This window comes from Oryctolagus cuniculus, chromosome 4, assembly GCF_964237555.1.
Source record: "Oryctolagus cuniculus chromosome 4, mOryCun1.1, whole genome shotgun sequence".
Classification (NCBI taxonomy): Eukaryota; Metazoa; Chordata; class Mammalia; order Lagomorpha; family Leporidae; genus Oryctolagus; species Oryctolagus cuniculus.
In genome coordinates this window covers 148,903,224-148,928,532 of record NC_091435.1, presented here as the reverse complement: position 1 = coordinate 148,928,532, position 25,309 = coordinate 148,903,224, and the positions used below count along the sequence as shown (strand labels likewise).

Below are 25,309 nucleotides of genomic sequence, written 5' to 3'. Positions count from 1 at the left end.
TCTGTTTGCCTGTCTGCTGTGGAAGGCCATTCAAACTTGTGACACTATTTTTAGGCACATTCCCACCACCATCACAGCTCTGAATTAAAGAAAGCCAATTCCAATGGACAAGCCTCAGGAATGCTCTCACGTCTACCCATCCAAACATGGTAGACATAAAACGAGCCATTTTAGAAGAAGTTATGGTTTTAATATATCACATCATTGTCATGGAGACTCAGCTATCATGGGAAGAGTAACCAGGGATCTCTGTGAAATACTTAAGTAAGCAATACAGCACTGGCAGGGCATGAAGGGTGATGCAATTGCTACAGAATGAAACGAAGTCTAGAAAAATCAGGCTGATGCACTTGAGCAAGCACCGAAACCTGAAATAATGGGAAAAATCTGCTTTCTCACTTTATTTTTAAAAAGCTGCCTGCAGATTCTGTGGCTGTTAATCACTGTTCGCATGTGGCACGGCTGTCACCTTTATGAATCAGGTTTTATCTTGAAAAGATTTTCCTTTCTTTCCTTTCCTTTTGTACATGGCTAAGGAATTGTGAAACAAGAATGCAGAACAAGTATCAAGGTTCACAATGCTAGGATCAGCATTTACAAACACAAAAGTATGTTAAAGTTTTAAGCGGTGTCCAATTTGGTGAAACCAAATATCAGCATCTTCATTTGCATGCTGCACAAACTGTCATCTCTTACTAAAAGGAACGTATGCTCTCAGGATGTATCTCATTATATATGAAACCTCCTAAGTCCCCCCATGATGGGTAGCAGAAATCCTCAAACAGATGTTATATTAGATAAAAGTTAAACAAATTTGATTCAAAGGAATAGATGCAGTATTGCATCAGTCTGTGACAAAATACATCTGACAAACAATTGATGAATGAAGACACTCACTATTGGGGCATATACAGATACAATCATAAAGGAATCAGGAAAGGTTTGCAACTGTATACTTAGGACTTGTCCACATACTTTTTAAAACAATGATAAAAGCCACCCATAGGAGACTCAGGGTTCAGAAAAATTCGCCGCAATGCTCTCACCCAGCACAATGATGCCACTAGACAGAACTGTAACACTGTCACACTTCTGCTTTTGTTAACAAATCAGAAAGCAATTCCTCTGCCTCCAGTTGCGCCACTAATGGTTTACAGAAGTTTGGTAAGAATCGGGAGCTCTCAGAAGCAAAAAGCCTAGAGAGGGATAGATGCTGCCCCTCAAACAGGAGGACCTGGAAAGTTTATTCTCACTCTATACCTTTGTGTCTGTCTGTCCGTAGCTTGTGCCTGCTGGGGAAGGCCATTCAAACTTGTGAAGCTTCATTAAGCACATTCTCACCACCATCACAGCTCTGAATTAAAGGAAACCAATTCTCAGTCGGAGTATAAAGGTACGAGAGTCAAACCCAGCAGCAGGTGCAGTCTTCTGGTGTCAGCCCCATCCTGTACCCTCTACCCTTCTCTGACCAGATAGGAAACAAGTGGGCTGCATCCTGTTCATGGATGCCAAGAGCTGAGAACCCTGCCCCCTCCCCCGCCCCCGGTGGCTCTCAGCCATCTGTCCTGCCACAGCAAATAAGGCACTTACCATGGATGAAAGGCCAGCTGGGCTGTTCCGTGTGAATCCCAGCTCACTGGAGGCTGGAGTGCCTGGGAGGAAAACTTGGGTGCAGCCTGGGATTCCGATGCAGAGTCTGAGCCTGGGGCGCTGCTCGCATCTCAGCACAGCCAGTGTGTCTCCCTCCCAAATGTCTGAATTAATAAATGATAGCCCCATGGTCAAACCTATGAAGCTGAGCAGATGGAGACCCTGACTGTCACCAGGAAATGTGCACTGGGGACTCCAGTTCCTAAAGGGAACACAGCGCATACTTTGAGCAGGGAGCTGGCTACCGATTCACACAGCAGAAGATGAGCCTCTCTCCGAGGGTGACATGCCTCACGTTTTTCCCCCTAGGAGGCAGAGGACAATTGGAGCCAGGTGACTGCTATCACCTCTTCTCCTGTATGTCCCCCTCCTGTCCACCTCCCTGCAGGGCAATTTTGGAAACTGATGGAAGTATGATTTTCACCTATGATTCTGATGTGAGAGTGAATGGTCAGGAGGCACTTGCAGTACAAGCATTTGTTAAATCCAACCCTGCACATCAGAGACTTTTTGAGGTAGCATCTGAACACCTGAAAACAAACAGCAACCCATGTGTGCTGCAGCCCCATCTCCATAACCCAACTCAGAACAAGCATCGAGCATAATACCAATGCTCTCAGCTCTCAAGTCCCCTATCCTCTCTCCAAGAAAAACACTCTATAACCCTGGAACAGCAGATGGCCACAGTTTTTGTACCTGCCTCAGAAGTCCAGCTGATACTAAGTGAACTTGACTCAGGGTGGCTCAAGGGACTTGGGTGTCACTTTGACTACTGGGGTACAGAGGCTCCAAGGGTGTTTATGCCTCACTGCCTCTCTCACTGACATAATTTGAAATGATTGGGTAAGAAGGAGCTTCAGAAATGAAATAAGGGATCTTTATTTTATAAACGGGGAAATGTGTGCAAGGTCCTCACAAAGCATAGCAACAAAGTTCTACCATTCAGGTAGAACTACCATTCAGGTCTCTAGTGTGGGGAGCAACTCGGACTAGACTAAGTTACTGGAATTAAGACTTATTCTATGCATCTGCTCTCCCACAATATGGCGCTGGGAGAAGAGTAAAAACAACTTTACACAGCTGCCTCCAGTTCAACCAGTAACCTGCAGGAGCTGATCCGCTCCTGATTGGAGGAGAGCAGCGTACTTGGCGTGTGGGTAGCAGAGTTGGGATTGGTGGAAGAGGACTATAAAGGAGGAGAGAGACAACATGCACCAGGAACATCTATCTGAAGGAACATCTGAGCAGCCCCCGAGAGAGCCAGCCGGCGGTGTGCCGCTCCCCCGCGGAAGTGGGGAAAGCGGCAGGGGGAACCGCCCTTCCACGGAGGTGGAAGGGTCGGTAGCCAACCCGGGAAGAACCAGCAGCAAACCCGGGGAGGGCTGAGCAGACAAAAGAACAGTCGTTCCTCCACGAAGAGGGGGAGCGACACTCTAGCCCACAGTCCATATTTCAGAGTAACATTCCCTTGGAGGTTCTGAAGTCTGTGTCTGTTCTCCTCCCAGAGATGACCAAGTTAAAAAAATGCCCAGGGCAGGGGCTGGTAAACTTTTCCTATAAAGAACCGAACAGTAGGCTCTGCAGGCCACGTGGTCTGTGCTGCAATGATCCCGCTCAGCCACTGTGAAAGCAGCAAAATGTAACCACACATAATGACTGTATTCCCATGAAGCTTCACTTACAAACACGTATGCACACTGCGATTGCCTTGGGAACTGCTTGCTGGTCCTTGTCATGGAGGATCTTCTTGGACAAGGTCATTTGGGACTAGAGATCTTAGATTTGCCTTAAGCAGGAAAAATCTCAGTGCAACAAGCTTAGACCATGAACACTCATGAAACATAGGAAGGGAGTGGGACAGCTAAGAGAATTGTCCCTGACTACACAAGCAAAGAGAGATGCAAGTTTCTAAGTATGCAAGCACCAGTCCCTCCTCACTGAGTATTATCGCTTCCCTCCATCCCCAGCTTAGGGACAATGATGTTTCCATTATATTAGGCAGATTTCCATCCATTCACCCACAGCAACTTTCACCCATTCCAGCTGCAGGCAGCAAGGCTCTTTGTAGTCTGCCTGACTCGGCTGACAAGCAAGCAAACAGAGGGCAGATACGCAGGTTCGGAAAGCAGGTCTGCTCTTCACCAAGCAAAACCAGAGGGCTCCCAGTTTAGAAGGAGGCATGCATTGCTCACAGGAGCCCGCTGAGCCAGAATTCTCCAACTCTGGGGAAGCAGCTCACAACTTAAAGAAGCACAAGAGCATCACAAAAAGAATTCCTAGGAGGTGGCCCCTTGTGGGACCTATCCCAGATTCCCAGTTGATGTATCCTGAAAAGGAGATGTGAGCCACTGGCACAATCACTCGTGCTTGGGATCCCATGAAGCTGCCAGGCAGCAACGGCCAAGATGCTGCAAGGTGAATTTCATCTTCTCCTGAGCACAATCCAGCAACACAAACTTTTTGGTTTGCTTGTCTTGGAGGTGGGTTGTGCCTCTGTGACATCAAACATCTGACACAAATTTTAAAAGTGAGCCAGTAATCCAGGTGTTTGATGTCAGAAAGACCCAACAAGGAGCAGGTGTTTGGTTTAGCGGTTAAGCTGCCAGCTGACGCCCATGGACGCCCACATCCCATATTGGAGTAGCCTGGGTTTGAGTCCCAGCTCCACTCTCCATTCCAGCTCCCTGCTAACATACATGCTGGAAGGCAGCAGTGATGGGTGGAGTGGCTGGGTCCTGCCACCCACCTGGGAGAGTCAAATGGAGTTCCAGGCTCCTGACTTCAGCCTGGCCCAACCCCAGCTGTTATGGGCCTTGGGCAAGTGAACCAATGAATGGAAAATCTCTCCCCATCTCAAATAAACATTTTTTTTAAAAAAAATACCTAACCAATCAGACAGCTGTCTGAGTCCCTCTTTTATAACTCTTCTCCAAGGATGCACTGCGTTAAAATGACCACAGTAATCCTGCTACAGTGCTCACCCGACCCCTGCTGTGTTCGTTTGGTTCTGTAAGATTAAGAAGAGGTTTAAATTCATTGATTATCCATTGAGAACCACACTGCATGTGATGTCAGCTCTGATTCAGTTGATGCTACTCAGATAAGGCTAACAACACCATAAAGCACTCAGAGTCGGCCACAGCATCAGAGTCTGAGCACCCACGGCCCATTACCCACCAAAGGAAAACAGCAAACGGGAACGATGGGAGAGGGCAGTATTTCAGTTGCTAACCAATGATTAAACACGATGTAGCTGTCAACATCACACATGAGCTTAAAGCAGCCAGGCCCAGCCATTCATCGATTCCTCTTACTGCAAGGATCCAGCAAAGCTGATCCCTCAGCCTGCTGCCTCTGGATCCCGGTACAGCAGCCTGAAGCAGGAGGAAGTTGAACGCAATGCCCTTGGCAAGCTCTTGGAAGCTGTTTTCAAAATGCCCTCAGCTGGGCCCAAGATCCTTCAAGAGACAATAAAGCCACTGCATCTCAGCCCACTTTTCCTTTCAATACATCAATAAATATTTAAATATTTTAAAAGGTAATTCCTGGGACTGGCATTATGGTGTAGCAGGCAAAGCAGCCACCTGCAACGCCAGCATCCCAGATGGGTACCAGTTCAAATCCTGGCTGCTCCACTTCTGATCCAGCTCCCTACAAACAGCCTGAGAAAAGCAGCAAAAGTTGGCCCAACTGCTTGGACCTCTGTACCCACATGGGAGACCTGGATGAAGCTCCTGGCTCCTGGCTTTGGCCTGGTCCAGCTCTAACCACTGCAGCCATTTGGGGAGTGAACCAATGGATGGAAGTGCACGCTCGCTCACTCGCTCACTCGCTCTCTTTCTCTCTCTGGCTCTGAATTTCAAATAAATGAATAAATTTTATTAAAAAAAAAAAGGCAAATCCCAAGCAAGTCAACTTTTTCTTTAGGAGGTGATCATCACTAGAAATACAGGCTAAGATTAAAAAGAGACCCTTGCATTAAAAAAAAATTATGTTTAGAAAGCAATGTGGGCCGAAGCCACGGCTCACTAGGCTAATCCTCCGCCTGCGGTGCTGGCACCCAGGGTTCTAGTCCCAGTTGTGGTGCCATTTCTGTCCTGGTTGCTCTTCTTCCAGTCCAGCTCTCTGCTGTGGCCCAGGAGTGCAGTGGAGGATGGCCCAGGTCCTTGGGCCCTGCACCTGCATGGGGGCCAGGAGGAAGCACCTGGCTCCTGGCTTCAGATTGGCGCAGCACGCTGGCCGCAACGCGCCGGCCATAGCGGTCACTTGGGGAGTGAACCAATAGAAAAAGGAAGACCTTTCTCTCTCTCTCTCTCTCACTGTCTAACTCTGCCTGTCAAAAAAATAAATAAAAATTTAAAAATTTAAAAAAGAAAGCAATGTGAAGTTTCCAATCCTTGATGAATATAAAAATCATCAAAATAATTCAGGATTCACATCCCATGGAAGATATCACTATTTGCAGCATAGTTTATTTTAGTATAGTGGGTTCTCAAAGGGTAAACCACCTTGTTTTAAGTTCTAATACAGTAAATATCAATTAATTTAATCCACATAAAAAAAGCTCTTGGGATTCTTCATAATTTTTTAGGAATTTAAATGAGTTATTAGACCAAAAGGTTTGAGCTCTTTTTAGTGGAAGGATGGTACATGTTGGAGTAAAATTGTTTTTGAATTTATTTTGTCTCCCAGTCACTGTGTTATCGGAGCCAAGCTACTTAGCATAACAGGGTCTTCCCTGTTCTCTGGATCAGACTAATCACTCTGATACTTATTTGCTGCAGCACGTCTTCCCTGCTGAAATATAATATCCAGACGGTCGAGGTCTGTCTTGTTCACTGCATTTGCCCAAAGCCTGGCACAACACTTGGCATGACCAATGAGAGGGTCTCAAGGCGGGTTGGGTGGTGTGAGGATTAAACAGCACAATCTGCGTAGTGTGCCCAGTAAGGTACCTGGCACACAGCAAATGTCACAGGTGCTCGAGTAAATGTCACATCCCCGCCTTCACCATGAATGCAGCTCTCAGTGGTCCTACCCAGGACAGAATACGCACAGCTTGTCTCTTTAAAGTAAATATTTAAGGCTCTGGTTCTCCACATGTAGTCTTCAAACCAGCAGCATGAGCTGCTGGGAAAGGGCTAGAAATACAAACCATTTCACTTCCAGCACAGACCCACTTAACCGGAGACCCTGGAGGCAGAGCCTACGCCTCAGTGTTCTAACAAAGTCCTCCAGGAGTCTGCGATCGGTGCTCAGGTGTGTGATCACAACGTGCAGACAGGCATGCCGCTTCTGACTCCCAGAAGAAAAAGAAACTATTTTATGCTGATAGCATTTTGGACTTGATAGCGGCGAGAGATCCCAGTATGTTGTCTATTGCTGGCTGCCTAAGATCCTTTCTGGGCAAAGGTAGGAGCTACTTTAAGTCACATACGCCAAGTGCCTGCTGCTGGCCGTGCAGAATGCAGGGGTGGGTTCTGTATTCTGGCTGTGTACCTGGGGCCAGGACCAAACATCTCTTGGATTGGAAAGAAAACTGGAGGCAGCAGGAACAAAGAATGTTTTATCTTACACAAGCTCCAGTGTAATCTTTAAGGCTTCTTTTGTGGCTCAGGGTGGGAACAGGCCTGGGAGCAGGAGAGGGAAGGAAGGGCACTGAGTGTGTCAGTAGCTAAGGGAAGCTCGATTTTGTGGCTGATTTCTACATACATTCAGAAACACACTCCTGATTTTCACAGTTCCCCTGCAGCACAGCAAAGCACTAGGAAGAGGGTACCTACTTATTCCCATGCCTTCAGCCTTTGCAATCTCCAGGCACCAGCAAACTTCACAGCTCCCCAGCAGCCCAGACAGTGTCATCATCCTCACTTTATGTTGTGGAAACTGAACTTCAGCAGGTTAAGCAAAGCTGAGATTCAAACTCAGGGATGCCTGCCTCAAGACCATTTACTCACACGCAATCCTGCCTATCTGTGCACAACACAGGGGACAGCCTTGCAAATGCAACAGAGCACATGTGAGGTGAGGGCCAGGATCGGAAATCAGAGCACCGAGTAAAATGCACACAGAGCCAGATCATCCTGGAAATCATTCCTATAAATTGTCCATCAGGGACAATATGAGAGGGTACTACGAAACATTCATCGAAAACAGAAGTGAAAGGAGTTTATTTGAGTACCAAAAATAGTAAATCCATACAGAGTTTATTTATGCAATGTATTCTACTTGAACTTTTGGAAAACTTGTAATTGTCTGATTTTACTTTTTCTGTAAGATAAGTGCAGATGATCTGAAATAAACTTAAATTACTTTTCACAAATCACTATACCCCCTCTCAAAGCCTCTCAGAAGCGCAGAATGCAGGAGTGGAAAGTCAGAAAGGCCAACATGTGCACCCCAGTGGCTGCGTCCTCTTGTGCCTTACCCAGCTGCATCTCCATATAAAACAGATGAAAACAGATGAAACAGAAGCAGAAAAGTCAAACAGCTATTGAATCACAGAGCCAGGGTTCACACCAAGTCCACTTATTTTCAAAGTTTAAGCACTGATCATAAGAAAACTTAAAAAAATATCTATTTGTCTTTACTAAACCGCACTGTAGGCCAGAGATTTCTTGGCACACTTCCTGAATAAAAGCAAGGAAGAAAGAACATAGTTTGTGCAGTCTACCAGAACTTTCGTATTATTTGAAAAAGAGAGGGAGAGAAGAGAAAGAAACAGAGACCTTCCATCATCCAATTCACTCCCCAAATGCCTACAACAGCCAGGGCTGGGCCAGGCTAAAGCTAGGAGCCAGGAACTCCATCCAGATCTCCCATGTGGGTGGCAGTGATCCAACCACTTGAGCCATCCATCACCTGCTGCTTCCTGGGGTGCACTTAGCAGGGAGCTGGAATGGAGAGCAAGGCACTCCAATATGGGATGTGGGTACCCCAAATAGTGTCTTAGCTGCTCCACCAAACACTCCCCTTTGCCAAAATGTTTTGAGCAATTAATTAGTAGGTGCCTGATGCGGTGTCGGATTCAGTCATGAAAAAGAGAAGAGGCCAGCTTTCACCCAGCACGTGGTGAATAGGAGAGATGGCAGGGGTGTGAGCCAGGAGAACACAACGCCAGAGAGAGGAAGCCTCTACCCTCACTGTAACCCCTCACCAGAAGACTGGGGGAGGCACTTAGCATGCCAGGCCTGTGTTTTCTCACCTGGAAATGAGGGAGGCTGGGCCTAGTTTTATGGGATTGCACCACTCTCACATTCTTTGATTCTACTAGAAGCATTTAGTTCCCTGTCTTTTGAAATTACATCAGGCCAGGGGCCAGGAAGAGGGTTCCTAGCTGCCCCACAAATCAGCTGTTTCCACGCTTGTCCTCATATCACTCGTGCCTTTGTTGCAACATGATGCACAACCAAGCAAGTCATGGAAGAGGCACTGAGCAAAAGACACTGGCACTCTGTAGTCCACCTGTCAACAGCAACACACATGAGCCCAGGCGGCCATTCCTGACTCTGCAGCAGCACGCACCAGGGGCGCACCGCCTGCGATCCTCCACTTGTCACAGCAATTTCTGCCTCTAAGACACTTGTCCAGAACTGCATATGCCATTACCAAGACATCAAACCACTCACCCTGCACCCCCACTGCCTACTAGCAGACATAAACCTGGCTGCTGTTTAACCGGCAAGGAGAAAGCACAGCTTTTTCATTCCACTGCCCCTCTAATATTTCATGATTGAAAATAGAATTCTTATTTCCATAGTCTCAGAACCCTCCACTTTATGATGAGGTTTCTTGGTGGTATAGTTCTCTCACATTTCCTTCAGAAAGTACTTGCCTGTTTAATTGGGTTAAGTCCATTATTTGGGCCTCTATTAATTTTAGACGATTTTATTTATTTATTTGAGAGGTAGAGTTACAGGCAGTGACAGAGAAAAAGGTCTTCCACCCACTGGTTCACTCCCCAAATGGCCACAATGGCCAGAGCCATGCTGATCCGAAACCAGGAGCCAGGAGCTTCTTCCAGGTCTCCCACGCGGGTGCAGGGGCCCAAGGACTTGGGCCATCTTCTACTGCTTCCCCAGGCCACAGCAGAGAGCTGGATCAGAAGAGGAGCAGCCGGGACTTGAACTGGTAACCATATGGGATGCTGGTGCCACAGGCGGAGGATTAACCTACTGAGACACAGCGTCCACCCTTTATTTTAATATGCTATTGAATAAAAATCACACATATAGGGCAGCAATGTGAGATGACGGGATTTAAGAAGCTCTGTTAGCACTGTCAGGAATATACCTGGGGCATAAGTGGTTTAGCCGAGGCGCGGACACCCACACCCCGCACTGGTGTGGCTGGGTTTGAGTCCCAGTTCTGCTTCAGGTCCCAGCTCCCTGCTAATGCAGACCCAGAGAAAGCAGCAGCAGATGGTCCTCAACTCCCATGCAGAACAGGAAGGGAATTTCAAGCTCCTGGCCTTGGCCTGGCCCAGCATCGACTGTTGCGGACATGAACAGTGGATGGAAAACATCTCTCTCTCTCTCTCTCTCTCTCGTATCAAGGTGCCTTCTGTATGAATCTGACTCTCTCCCTTTCTTCTTCAGAATCACCTACATCAACTGGATTCCTTGGAAAACACCTGAGGGTAACAGGACAGGTAAAGCAGAAGTGCCCTCATTTCTTACCGCCTGTGTTTGCCCCTCTCCTCACAGGTACCACGCGTGTTGTGATTTCCCACGTCTGCCGCTCTGCCACTTGAAAAGCTTCGCTCTGAGAGTCCCACTTGGCTTTCAGCATAAACACCGGTGCCACCTGCCGCCGCACACGTGAGTGGGGGAGCCTGCGCTGCCCAGGTCCCGGTAGGTGCAGAGAAGGGGAAGAGGCTCAGATACAGGGGAGAGTGGGAAGTCTCAGGAACACTCCCCAGACAAGGAACCAGGATCAAAATGCTTCGGGAAGTTCCCGTTCACAACCACTGCAAGACCCACTTCCCAGAAGCTAGCATTCCCTGGGGTGAAGCCATTCATCCAAAGGCCCGTAGCTTGAAAACTATTCCAAGATTCCAATCAGGCATTCCTGGACCCATAGCTCTTCCAGAAAGCAGACCCAGGAAACCAAGGGCCGGCAGACCCCGGACAGCCTGGCAGGTACAGCCGGGGACACCCAGGCTGGCCAGCCCGCCTGTGAGCAATCTGACTAGGCAATGCAAGGGACCACTGGACTCTCCCTCCACAGAGCCAGGTAATCCAAACAGAAGGGTCACCTGGAGCGCTTCAAACCAACTCCCTGAACCTGCCAGGCGGCGCGTGGGCCCCAGGGCTGGGCTCCGCCGGTGCTCTGGCGCCCTCTAGCGACCATCCGCACCAATGCCAACCCTGGTGGGCCGGGGCCTTCTGCCCGCAGAACCCGCGCCGGGGTCCCCTCCAAAGCGGCGGGATGAACTGCGCTGAGATTTGGGGCTCCCTTAGAGAAGAAAGGTCTTGTCTGTACAGCTCAAACCTGAGGTTTGTGGGGTTACTCTGAAATACTGTATCCCTCCCCCACCCCGGTGTTTCCAGGGAGAAGGTCCTCTAGTTGTCTAAGCGGTAAGAAAAACGAAGTTAGAAGTACTCTGAGTCAGACGTGTAAAAGCAATGTGGAAAAGTGTGTCCTTTTGGAATGGGCTGTTCGTTTAAAACAGAATCAAGGAATCCCCTGTGGGTTCCTGGAGCTGCAAACATTCCTAAAATCTTTTTTTGTTTGTTTATTTTATGGACTCAATCATGACATTTAAGATAGAAAATTAAGGCTGTGTCTGGGCAGTTCTTCACAAAGCATGCACGTTAACAGAGATAGCTGCAGACAATGAGTGCATACAAATTTAATCCCAGCTACTGGGTAATTATTTCATGGGCTCCGAGAGAGAGAGAGAGAGAGAGAGAGAGAGAGAGAGAGAGCGCGCGCACAGTGTTCCGCAAGCGTGCTCCTCTCAACTCGCCAGCAGAGGTGGGAGCCCTGCCTCAACTCATTGTCCCTCACATGATCCCACGTGGCTCCAGAGAGGGCACCACCACGAGACTGTGTCTTACCATGACAGGAGTGGTCAAGAAGATTGCCCTGAGTCTCTGATCTCCAGCAAGTCACTTCTCTGGGTTGTAGCGTCCATGTCTGTCAAACTAAGGAGCGAGAAGCGCTCTTGCAGCTCTGAGAGTCATAGACTCAAAGGCATGAAGTTACCGTCCACGGCTTGGTAAGGAGTTTGGAACAGATCAGCTTGAATGCTCCCCCAAGGAGTGCACTATACCTAGACTGGAATAAACCGTCCGCAGACGGCAGCGGCACCCCTCTCCTCTTCTCAAGACCTGTCTTCAGGCCTTCTGTACTCACTGAGCTAAAAACTAGCAGTTCTCAAAAAGCTGTGCAAAGAATACAGCAAATAAAGGCTTTCCTAGGGTTTGCAAAATTAGGGGAATTATCTATCATATATCCTAACCATGTAGAAGTCCATCAAGCTCCCACATAAATGGAATTTTTAGTTGAGGAAAGTCTGAAAGTGTATTACCCACTATTATGTTTTCCTATGCAGTCACAAGTTGCAGCAGATATGATACTAGATGAATTTAACGCTAATAGATCCTTCAGTACAGATGCTCCATTTCAAATAACATAGAACAGATGCCACATCTTACCTGACCTGTTTTGAATATGAGCTTGATTTTGGCCTTACCCAGAAAATGTATTTGTGGCCCCCAACCTAAATTTTCATGACGTGCGTTCCTCAAAAAAAAAAAAAAAAAATTAGGGGATTTCTTTGGGGATCCTCAAAACAATTAAAATCTGTAATCAGTTCTTTAGCATCCATATTTAATCAAAAGAAAGGCAACTCTATTAGTAAATGCAGGAAGGTCAGTTTTAATGCACCAAAGGATGGTCTTGAACCATGTGGCATTTGATTTTGAATGCATCTGAAATTTTTCTGTCTTGATATTTTGTAACCCTTGTGTACTGACTACTGTTGCCAAGGAAATATGGCTTTGGGTTACAGCATAGATCCAAAGAGGGTTTTGTTTGTTTTAAAAATATTAACAAGATGAAAAAAAGAAAAGATCAAATATACAGAGAAAATTTAGCCTGTTTCTTCTCCTTTCCTTCTTGGAAACACATGAAATACAGATCTTCTTCTCATGTCTCTGCTTAAGTATGCACAGGCTTGGGCCATGATGTTCCCGACCAGCGTGCAGACTTGCACCCATTCGGTCAGGCTGGTCCTGTCAGAGTACATTTCTCATTCTTTGTCCTGGATCCGAACCCTCTGAACATGTGGGGCACTGACTGTAGACAACATTGGCTGCTCACCTCCAATACAGTTACATGGAGAAATCCTTTCCTTACTGGAATAAAGGTGTCCATAGTGGCCTCAGGTATTTGGTACATTCCAGGGAACGTGCAGAGCGGAGACATGGAGCAAACCTGGTAAGTATGTTCAGCTAAATGCCAAGATTCTAATGCACACAGGAGAAAGGCTCCACTCTTAGCCTATTTATTTTCTGGGATTATTCATTAGAGTCAGTATAAGCTTAAGGTTTACAGTCATGATAAGGGATTCAAACCATCTGATGCTAAGAAGAATCCAAACTTTCCTACTCTGGAAACAGAACACCTTTCCTTCCAACTAACTGAAATGAGGTATTTTTAGTCAGCACATCAACATGCAGATCAAGGGAGACTTCAGAATAAGACACCTGTCAATTAAAACCTCTAAAAGCAAGGTCCTCTTAGGACAAACCAGTAATTCAAGCAAAAGGTCACACTGCTACTAGAGACCTAGAGAGAACAGGAAGTCTTCGTTTTTCTTTTACAACTAAGAAACAACTTCAGAGACATTATTTTCAGAAGAACTATTTAGAAGTGCTAGTAAAGTGTTTGTCTCATGCTGGGAAACTCACTGCACCCCACCAATGCTTGTTCCCAGTAAAGCATGCTGGTCCCATGTCCCCAAGAACAAAAGTGAAGCTGACCACTCACAGGAGAGGAGGCTGGACGGTCCAGGGGGTCTCCCATGGTGATGCACCAGTAGCTCACTGGTCCCATCCCTGGCAAGTGTTCTCATCCACCCACTCAACAGGCACCTTTTCATGTAAGCTCAAGGGGAAATCCCAGGGCTCCCAAGTGGTCTGATGTTGGTACTGGGACACCATCAGAACCTCCCCATCCCAGACAGGTGAAGAAAGGCTGATGTTTACTTGTGTGCACTATGAACACAGGTGTTCCAGCTATCTTTCCCAAACCCTCCCTCTATTTTTAGCCACCCCCTACCAGTGAGAACCTTTGACCTCCTCTGAGCCAAAGTGCCTGTCAGTTTATCTTTAAAAATGGGCACACAGAGCAAGTTCAACCTGGAAGCAACAGCTGAGTGAGGGGAATGAAGCTCTAAGAGCCATCCTGAGCTCTTCTGGTTAACAAGAAGACATGGGACCGTCTTTAGCTTGCAAAGCACCAAATAAGATAAAGCAGTGTCTTGCCACCAGCTTGAAGTGGGGTATTCTATGAAGTGCAACCAGCAGACACTACAAAATATCTTCATGGAGTTAAAATCCGGGTTCAAGGAAACTTGGAGGGTTTTTAGCTTATTTTGATAAAAGGTAAAAAAGCAGAACACAAATGCCTTTAAGAACAGAGATGGCTAAGAACAGAGTAAGGACAGGCGCTGGGAGAAGAGAGTACTTTACTTGAAGTTAAGGTTGTTTTGTTGAGTTTAAAGAGCAAGATTTAATCTGTTTAAGAACACTTCTAAGTACATTGGACAGCTCAAAATTGCTACTCAGGAAACAAAACCAGGGGAGCCAAGGAAAACCAGAGCGGTGCTTATAAAAATCCGCTGGCAAAGCAGCCAGAGGACGAGGGGCTGGTTGGTTCTGCGCCGTTTTGTACAAAACGTGGGACTGCACAGTGGCCAGCCCTGGAGGCTCGGCGGGCCAGGTGCGTGCGGGCTGCAAAGTTTCTGGGCACTCCCTGTTCCTCTGCCCGTCGCCCTCCCGAGCCCCGCGCGCTTCTCCCGGGCTCTTGCCTCGAGGCCCCAGCGGCAGAGGCTTTACCAAGTCTGGGCCCTGGAGCCCAGCCCGCAGCTCCCCGACTGGCGCACCTGCCCTTTCCTGAGAGTCCCCGGGGCGCGGCCCGCTGCCCACCGAGGACCTGGCGTGGGCCGCCCTCGACAGCCCGCGGGGCCTCATCTCCTCGGCCAATGGCCCCTTCAGACCGGCCCCCTGCTACTTCCCTAAATGGAGGGGGGTGCCTGGGGGCTGGGCTTCGTCCCTGCACTCGTCGCCGAGTCGGCGCCTTAGTTTGAAGCCCAAGAGCAGGGAACGCAGCTGAGTGTTGCGGGACCTGGCGTTTTGTGCAGGGGGTTGGGGAGAGGTGGCTGTGTCCAGCTATGGGGGGCGAAAGGTGTGTCCACCTGTAGGTGTAGGGGCGGGGGCTGAAAGCCAAGTCCAGCTATGGTGTGGTGAGATCGAAAGCTCGCTCCAGCTGTGGCGCGGTGGGGAGTGGCGAGCTGGCTCCGGCTGTCGGGGCGGACAAGAGCTGGGTCCGACCGGAGGGGCAGCTGAGGGCTGAGTCCAGCTGTGGAGGCTGGGGGGGGGGGGGGGGGAGGGCGAGAGCCGGTGCGGTTGCGGGGACCGACCGGGAGCGGAGCTGAGTACTCGGGTGGGGGCGGGGAGCAACAGCTGGGTCCTGCTACCGCGGAGCCAAGAGCTGCACCACGCCCCACAGCGCCCTCCCGTCGGGGCGGCCGCGGATCCAGCCGCGACTCCGTACCCACTCCCTGTTTCCAAACAGCGCACCCTGCACCCGCCTCACCCGGGCGCGCGTCCCCGGACCAGGGGTGCGATGCGAAAGTTCCTCTGACCAGGGAGTCAGGCGCGGCCGCAGCTAGCACAGCACAGCAGCCACAAGCGGCTCAAAGTTGGTCCCGCCCGCGGCCCCCGAGCGCGAGGCGGTCACTCACCCGGGGGCGAGCGACTGGGGGCCTCGAGGGGCGTGAGGGGCTCACTTACCCCATGGGGCGCCGGGGTCACTCACCTGCCGGCCGCAGGGGTCGCTCACCCCAGGAGGCGCGCGAGCAGCTGCAGCGCGAGGTGGGCTCCCGGCTCCCCGGAGCCTGGCACGGCGGCGGCGGCTGCGGGAGCTCAACGGAGCCGCGGGTCCGGCGTCCCCGGAAGCCCTGGCTCCACGCGGGGCGGGGCGGGCTGCTCAGCCGACTCCGGGAGCGCCGGGCGGCGGCGAGGACACGCACCGCCCGCCGACGTCGCCACCCTCCGGCGGAGCCCGCGCAGAGCCTGGCCGGAGCCGAGCGCGGAGCCCCCGAGAGCGCCCTCTGGCCTGGCTGCTCCGCGCGAAGCCCGCGCCTCTCCACGCCCTCAGTCCCAGGGCCCACGTGGGGGCACCCTGGCCTGGCCGCTCGCTCGCTCTCTCCCTCTCTTGCTCGCGGCTTCGCAGGGACCTGCGTGCGTGTTTCTCAGCGCTTGGACCCGCCTCTCTCCAGGGCAGAGCGCAGCCGCGCGGTGGGAGAGGCTGGGAGCCACACTCTTGATGCGCACAGTCCCAGAAACTTCGTGGATGAATGTTCTGTTGTCACCAACAATGGTGCTGGTATTGCTCACCTGCCTGTCTCCAGCATCTGCGGCGTGGCCTGACACGGCGATGGATGTACCTAAGTTTAAAGACATACGTAAGGACCAACCACAGACACGTGTTAAAAGCGCTGTTGAAAGAATGGCTTTTATCCTGCAAACTCAAAGTCAAAATCAGGTAAATCTGCGATAGAGAGACACACCTGAGCGCTGTTTGTGATTTGTGTCTGCAGCCGCGGATAAACCAGGCAGCTAAACTCAGCATACGGGTACCACCAGATTCACAAGCAGGGCTTCAGAATCCATAAAGCAACACAGGAGTGGCTCTCTGTGGCCTTGGCGTGCCATGGACAGTGCTGCAAAGGGTACCAGGATGTGGGAGGGCTTCCTGCCCGCTGTGCAATGCACTAACTAGGCTTTTTTCAAGCAGGGGGGTTATCAGCCAAGAGCTCTTCACCAACTACAGAGTTCCCATTTTCCAAGGACAGAGTAGATGAAATAATGGGATACAGATCAGGCAACCCATTAGCAATTCTGTAGAATCAGTTGGGAAGAAGCAGGGGAGCAACTTCTGCAAGAAAAATTACATTGGTCTTCCCCCAGTAGCCTCTGAAACCCTTCTTAAGTAGGACAACACTAAACCAACACCTTAGAAAGCATCCTAGGGAACCCAGGTCGACCCTGGGACTCGCCTTGGACAAACTTATGCCATGTGGCTATGCAAAGCCCATCAAGCCGTTGTGGCTGGGGATATGGGATTACAGAATGGGCTTGGCCTTCCACAGGGCATAGGGTCAGAAACTGCAATTTGCTCTCCTGAACTGCTGGAGTTGGGGTGTGGGGGATCGACACCTCATCCTCATACTGAGAGTGATGGCCAGGGGGATGGCTCTCCAAGGAGTGTTTTGGGTTCTCCTCCCAGGAACAAGAGGGCAGATGGTGGGTGTCAAGTAACTGAAAATGTGAAATCAGAAAACATTTCTTCCAGATTTTATGAAGAAGTAGTCTTGGAGATAAACGTGAAGTCTGAGTTGGAGTGAACTTGCAAAGATGGGAAGAAAAGGGCATTTCCTTGCACGTTGACTGTGGTCTTCTAGAATTCAAGTTCTGTGAAGGTAGATGATACTTCTGTCTCATTGTATTATTCATTATTATAACCCACATGCCTAGAAAAGTGCATCTGTCCCTTAACAAGTAGTCAACAAACATTTGTTAAATTTAACAGAAACCTTCTTTTCAATAAGCAAGAGAAGACGAATTCAGATGTGCCGAGCTTGTGCTATTTCCAGGCATCTGTTCAGCACTCTACATACCACCCCATTTAATTTTTACAGCAACCTGCACAAGTAAGTTTTATTCTGTCTACAATATGCATGGGTCTGGGGTGATTGGAATGACTAGACCAGGGAGCACAGTTACTACTGGGAGAGGAGGAAGTGTTAATTGAAGCAAGACAGGAAGCAGCAACCAAGAATGAATGAACACGTAGACATAGAGTAGAAGTTACAAAGTTCATAGAGAAAAACCCAGCACAGGTATGTCTGACCCCCTCCCCACCCCCAGTTCAAAGAAAAGATACACCAGCTGAACACAGTGCCACAACTTGTGACAAATATGGTTTCCTCTGCTAGCAGGCTCCAGCTCCCTAATTAGAAGCAAACAGTTGCCTGCAAGCCAGCATGCAGAACACACATGCAGCTTTATGCCAGAAACTTGGGATTTTTTCTCAAGGCATGAACTGAAGGTATATTCAGAAAGGCTCTTTGCAGGGCAGATAAGCAGAGTGTACTCCCACCTCTCATCTGAAATCAGCAGCTCCTCTGCTGATCATCACTGGCTAATAAGCTGTGTTCTCAATCACTGCCCCCACAGCAAGTTGCCCACTAGCCTGGGTCCCCTCGACAACCGAAAGACCAACATCTGCTTGTCTGTGCCACTCACCTCCTCCCACCTCTCCTTTTTGTGGGTTCCGAGCTGCTGCTGGGTTCCACAGCCATGGTCAAAATGCTTTAAAGCCAAGCCACAGAGGCACGGTGGCCCTGGTGTTCCCAAGCCGCAGAGGAGACTCCAGCCCAGGGTGGATTTGCTCGCCCAGTCCCTGTTTGATAATAGCTGGGGAGGCGTCCGTTCAGTGTCCTATGCCAATAGGAAAGGCATCTCACCCATCAGTGTGACGAGTCAAACGCTGGACTGGAGCCAGGGAACAAAAGGAAAGACATGTGGATTCTTACCAATGCAGTTGATACCATTTTTTAAGGGTAGCAGATGATGAAGGAGAAAAACAGGCAGAGACTCAGTGCCCTGCATCAAAAACCTTGGATCCTTCCCTGAATGAGTCAGGGTGAGCATTTTGTTTTGAAATTGAATCTCTGTTTTCCCTTTTTTCTTCTTTTGAGCTGAAGGATGGTTACATACTCAACTAGTCAAGGGGATTGCTGTAAATAACAGGATTTATTTTTGAGACTGTGGATCAAATAAGAACCTTGAATTCTCACCCCAGGGCTATTTATAGCTCAGAATGTGCTCTTTTTTCCTATTTCATGTGATTTTGAGAAGGGACTGATGTGTCCTCTCTGTTGTTCGTCTGTATGCCTAAGGCAGGTTGTATTACTGGAAAGCAGGAGAGGGCCCTCTAAGAAGCCCTGACTGGAAGCTCAGGGTGCAGGGGAAGCTGGCAGGCACAGTGCATGCTGATGTGGGACTTGCATCCTCCCTGCCTGTCCTTTCTATGGAGACTCTGCAGGACCCGCCCCCTGCCTGCAGCCCTCAGGAACAAGCTGTTACCAGGACACCCTCTACTTTTGTCCACCAATAGGTGGCATCACAATCTCTTTTCCTGCATTTTAACAACCATGGACAGAAGGCATTTTCTTTCAGAGATTTCACACTTTACCGTGGGTGATATTTGAAAGGCCACCAAATCAGCTCTGTATTAATGCAGAGCACATTAGCCTTTGGCTCAGGCATTCCTCTGAGCCTCAGTTTCCCCATTGTAAAAAGGAAGTGTTTGAACAGAACTCCCCTTCTCAGTTCTGCTTTCCAACTACAAACTCTTCCCAGCCACAGCATTCCTCCTGCCTGTGATAAAGCCATCAGGATGAAGGAACAGCAGGTGCAGCTGTCCCTCTGTTTCAGACTGCTATTCACCCAGCCTATATTAATTTCTGTCCTTTTTTTCATTTATTAAGGAAAAGCACAACTTTGTGGAGGTAACAATGCATCAGCCCCAAACCTACATTTTCCAGTCTTTCTAGCTGATGTGGTAGTCCTGTGACTAGGGTTCTGCACTGTTCAGTATGGTGGCCACATATATCTACTTAGCTTTAACTTTATTAAAATAGGGGTTGGCATTTGGTGCAGCAGTTGCAATACAACTTGGAATGCCTGCATCTCATATCAGTGTGCCAGATTCAAGTGCCAGCTCTATTTCTGATTCCAGTCTCTTGCTAATGTGCAGCCTGGGAGGCAGCAGCCAATTGCTCAAAGAGTATTGTCCCTATCACTTGCATAGGAGACCCAAACTGAGTTCTGAGCTCCTGGCTTCAGCTTTGCCCAGCCCAAGCTATTGTAGGTATTTGGGAAGTGAATCAGCAAATGGAATCAATCTCAATAATTCTCTCTCTTCTCTTCTCTTCTCTTCTCTCCCCTCCCCTCCCCTCCCCTCCCCTCTTCTCTCCTCTGCTCTCCTCTCCTCTCCCTCTCAAATAAACTTAATTTTTTAATGTATTTAAAGGAAGTAAAATTTAAAATGTATTCCCTCAGTTTCACTAGCCACATTTTACATGCTGAACAGCTAGCACCTCACATTTCCATCACTGCGGAGAGTACTGCAGTGTAGCACTGGCCTAGCCATGGAGATGTTGGTGGAAGTTACAGGGTGGTTTCCATCAAAGTTTAAAAGACAGTAAAAGCTAATTCAGCAGTGGCATGGGCCTCTGCCCCTACCCCTGCCCCTTGTTTCTACCTGAAAGTGGGGCGAAGTTGGCCACCATGTGACCATGGACAGGGAGCATTTGCTAAAGCAGGCTAAGCAGAAGGGGTGTCCTCGATATCATAAGCATCAGTTTTATTTCAAGTGAAATCAAACCTTTAGTTGACTCAAGACACTCTTTTCAGCTTGTTGTTACTAACAGCCAAATATTATTTCTAACTGATCTACCCTCAGGAAGGTACTTGGACAACTTCCAGTTAATAGCTTTTATAAACACATTTCTTTCCAATTTCCTTTACTTTGGCCAGAGTCTAGGACAAGACTCTGGATGAAAGAAACAGAACAATGTATACAGCACAAGAAGTGACTATTGATCGTTCATTTCAACATGTCAGACAGGCCAAGGGAGGTACAGATGGACATTAGTGATGCCCAAATGCATATCCCCTATTTTATGATTTGATTGAAGAACAGCATCACATTTTCCTGGAAAAGAAACTGTTGGGTACAGAAGAAAAAAAAGTCAAATAGTACTTGAGCTTGTTCTGCATGCTAGGAGCTCCACTGTAGGACTTGACAACATTCTCATATTTGACTCTCGAGACAACCTAATAAAGTGAGGATTCATATCTCTCTTTTTCAGAAAGCAAACTGAGGCTCAGCGCAATCAAGTCTGTTGTCTGCATTGACGTAACTCCTTGGTTGTAGACATAGGTTCCACATCCAGGTCAGTGTAGCCCTTGCCAAAATTTCATGATGAAACTCCACTGCTGGGAGTTATTATATTCTGCTCCACACTTACCTCAGGGCACTCAAGTCATCATTGTATTGCTTTTTTCAAGGGCTTGACTCTTCTGCCACAGAGAAGGCTGATGAGATTTACTGCAGTTTCGTAAGCATGGGAATACAGTAAGTTGTCTCAATTGCTGGAAAAGCCAGCCTTTGGCTGGCATCTGGAGATCCTCAGAGCTTCCCTGTTTCCAGAGACGGGCAATTTGGATGGGAATTCATCTCTATTTTCATACAAAAGCCAGATGACATCCTTCCTGGATTCTGGGATAGGATTATAGAACCTGGGAAGGCAGGAAAAATAGCTTTCTATTCACTCTGAAATAGCTTCCTCTTTTGGAGTTCACAGGAGGAGACAAATTAGAGCTTCATTCTAATTCATGAGCTAATTCTAAGTTAATAAGAAAGTCATGAAGGGAACATACAGAACCTAGAGGGAAACAGCACCACTGCAAAATTCACGTTCTGCACAAAGCGGATCTGGCCACATGGAAAGCTCAGAGCAGTGTCCCAGAGGGCAAAGTGTGTGATGTTCATGGTGACCTGACTCCAGAATTACTTATTCGGAAAGCAAAAACAAATACATTTTATATTTTTTTCCAAAAATTCTTCAATTACTATGCAGAGGTCAGTCACTAAGATCAGCCCAGTTTTAAAGGGAGGAAACACCAACACTTTTGTTGTTGTTGTTGTTGAGCGAGGTGTCAAATAACCTGCAGACTGTGTTTTAAATCACTACACCTTCCATCTTACAAAAGTGCAATCCTGGGGCTGGCGCTGTGGAACAGTGGGTTAACGCCCTGGCCTGAGCTCCAGCATCCCATATGGGCACCGGTTCAAGTCCCGGCTACTCCACTTCCAATCCAGCTCTCTACGATGGCCTGGGATAGTAGTGAAGGATGGCCCAAGTCCTTGGGCCCCTGAACCCGTGTGGGAGACTCGGAGGAAGCTCCTGGCTCCTGGCTTTGGATCGGCACAGCTCCAGCTGTTGCGGCCAATTGGGGAGTGAACCATCAGATGGAAGACCTCTCTCTCTTTCTCTGCCCCTCCTCTCTCTGTGTAACTCTTTCAAATAAATAAATAAATCTTTCAAAAAAGAAAAAAGTGCAATTCTGTCGAGCCTTCTCTTCCTGATGGCCTCAGTGTATTACAAATCTTGAGAAGTATATGGAAGAAGGCATTCCAGGAAAACGGACACCTCTTGGGAATATTTGGGGATTCAGCCTGAATCTTCATGTGGTCTCCCTCACTGGTCAGTCCAGTCTGGATTCTCACTGTGCCCCTTGAGTGCAAGTGAAGATGCCCCAAACCCTTTCTTCTAAGTCAGGGGTCCCTCTCTATCAGCAGGAAGAACAGAAGCCCCCACGACCCCCACAGAGGGCTTGAAGAAAGCCCAATTCTGAAGGCACCCTTGACTCCATTCTCTTCTCCCTTCCCTTGTTTTTCAGCAGAAGCAGGGGCAGGAGACGCTCCCAGACCCTATGCTGCTGCCTCTGCTACCTAAGATGGCAAAGAAAAATCCCAGTCTAAGATCGCCTTTGATGCTTTTTCCTCATGATTGCTTATCTTAGTATGTTTGTGTTGCTGTAACAAAACGCCACAGACTGGGTGATTTATAAGCAATAGATATGTGTTCCTCAGAGTTCTGGTGGCTGGGCAGTCCAAGATCAAGGGGTCATGGGACTAGTGTCTGGTAAGGGCTACTCTCTGGTTCCAAGATGGTGCCTTGTTGCTGCATCCCCTAGAGGGGAGGAGCATGTGGCCTCACATGACAGAAGGGCAGAAAGTCTCTTTTATAAAGGCATTAATGCCATTCACAAGCAGAGGTGAGAAGTATGAACTCTAGTGACCTTAATGACCTCCTGGGTTCCCCCCAACCCCGCTTTTCAGTACAATTGAATTGGAGATAAAGTTTCAACCTGAATTTTGGGGGACACATTTGTTGTATTATCCAACAGCTAGCACATTGCACAGCAGGCCTAAATGAAAAGATATAATCTCTACTTCCATTGAGCTCAAGTCTAACTAGGGCACAAGAAATAAACAACTTCAACCCAACACAACAATGGAAGAAATGAGCTATGTCTGTGACCCCATGGAGATTACGAGGTAGAAGATGTACCTGTGTCCAGAGGAGCCACGTAGACCTTGGAGAGCAGGGAAGACCTGCAGAGATCACCCAGACAGTCTAGAACAAAAGGTTTTCCTGCCAAGACAACAATAGATACAAAGTTTCCAAGTCAAGAGCAGGCATGCATGATTAGGAACCTTCAAGGAGCTGAATAATTCACTATAGATTGGACATAAAAGATTAGACAAAGGATGGTTGGCTGGGGCAAGCAAGCGGGCAGGGATATAAGGATAAAGACGTGAAGAGATTTTTATTTCATTTCACGAGTCACTTATTCTCAAATAAGTGAGAGTCCAATATTTTATTTAACCCATTCTGAAATGAGAAAATCAGGGAGTTTTTTTTTTAATAAAGCCAAATTAATTGGATTATCTCTTTCTTCCTATTTTCATGTTAATATTAGTCATTGCATTCTTATCATCAATTTCTCATTAGGGTTTGCCATTTTAAAAATGTCCTTACTTGGTAAAATAAAAGTACTTAGGAGCTAAGGGAAAGCCAAGAAATGTTCCTGAGATTTGTTTTGTGAAGTCTAAATATTTAGAAACATCAGCTGGAGGCCACTGATAGATATTGAAGAATTTTGAGTAGGTTATGTGAAGATTAGATGTTGGTGTGAAATTGATGAGGGGTTGGAGAAGAAAAATAGAGCTAGGGCAATGAGTCAGGTGTCTCTTCACTGAATTCATAACATAGATACTTACTGAGCACTGCCCTAGTGTTAGGGATACAATGGTGGGCCAGACAGGTGAAGTCTCTGCCCCCATGGAGTTGTCAGTCAAATAGAGGAGACAGAAAATGAACAAAGAGAAGCAAAGAGATTGAGAGCCATGGAGAAGGAACAATGAGAGAAAGAAAGAAAGAAAGAAAGAAAGAAAGAAAGAAAGAAAGAAAGAAAGAAAGAAAGAAAGAAAGAAAGAAAGAAAGAAAGAAAGAAAGAAAGAAAGAATATCTATAGATTACATTAAGTTCTGCGAAGGAAATAAAAAAGGTGATGAGGCAGCGAGCAACTGGAAAATGTATCTTCAAAGCAGGTGGTCAAAAAGGCCTCTCTAAGTGATAGCATGTAAGCGGAGAACTCAGAGGTAAGAATGAGCCAGGATGCACAGACCAGGGGGAGAGCGCTGCAGTTGGAAGGAACAGCAAGTGTGAAAGCACGGAGATGAGGAAAGTCCTCAAGGTCAGTTTTACTAGTTTGGAGAAGGGAGGATAAGGCAGTTATGCCACAGCAAACTCCTTACAGGCTAAAAGAGAAGGGGGAAGCAAAATAGGTGCAGGGAGACTTCAATTTTCACAGAAGACTTGTCTTGCTCATTTCATTAATTAAATGTGTTTTGAACATATAGTCTCTGAAGAACACCATCCACTATGGATTGAACAGATGTTTAAACCCCAGTTTTATGTTAACGGTTTATGGATTAAGGCTGGAGGCTTGATCTAATAATGGTATCTGCGAGGTGGGTTATGTGGGAGGTCTTTAGTTCCTTGGAAGGTAGTTCTCATGCGAAGGTTGGTTCTGCAAGCTGATGGTGCTTTCTGTGTCTCTCTGTTTCCTGCTCACCATGTGGTCCTTTCTCTGCACATGCTCCTCCACCGTTGGCCTCTTCCAGACCCCAGACTAATGGGGTCACCCAATCTTGAACCGTGAACCTCCAACCTGTCAGCCAAAATAAACCTTTTCCTTTCCAAGGAGCTCCTCCCAGATGGTTTAGTTAATGTAATGGAAAGCTGATTAGTACACCAACACTAGGTATTAGAGTTGAAAAAAACTTCCTGTGTTACAATCCATTGCAAAGCATAGCACAGAAAATGAACCCCAAAGGGGCAACTCACAGGAGCCCTCTGGCTCAGAATTTATTTCTGTCTGCAGACTGGAGGCAAGAGCAGGTCCCATTGACATCAGTGGGAGGGAGGGCCTCTGGGCTGTGAGCCCAGGCAGCCAACATGAAGAGGGTTATTTCTGGAGGAGTGAGTCCATATGTGCACAAAACAGATTTTAAGGAAGAACAAGAATTGCCTCAGTAGAGTCCCCTCCCCCATATGACCTGCTCTTCCCATCACTTCTGTTTTCTTGGTGATATTTCAGGTTTGGCAAGTATCTGTAGTTACCTTTGGGCCAAATACTTTCCTTATGCCATCAGGGAATATGTTATCTTTTTATGCCTTGCAATACATTTAGGAGACATCACTAGCACCTTTATGTGGACC

General features: G+C 47.9%; 1 protein-coding gene across 4 annotated transcripts in view; it reads right to left on the bottom strand.

Moving 5' to 3' along the window:
• Positions 1–18,346, bottom strand: part of CPNE4 (copine 4) — a 526,674-nt gene extending 508,328 nt beyond the window's left edge. Inside the window, exon 1 of one of the 4 annotated variants that reach the window (XM_051818460.2) lies at positions 18,192–18,346. In XM_051818460.2, coding sequence (XP_051674420.1) covers positions 18,192–18,247 — 56 coding nt within the window. In that variant the 5' untranslated portion in view covers positions 18,248–18,346. Of the gene's footprint in view, positions 1–10,328; positions 10,556–15,674; positions 15,838–18,191 lie in introns of those variants that run through there. The other 3 variants (XM_002722063.5, XM_051818461.2, XM_070072818.1) reach the window with 3 other exon arrangements.
• Between the last annotated feature and the right edge of the window lie 6,963 nt (positions 18,347–25,309).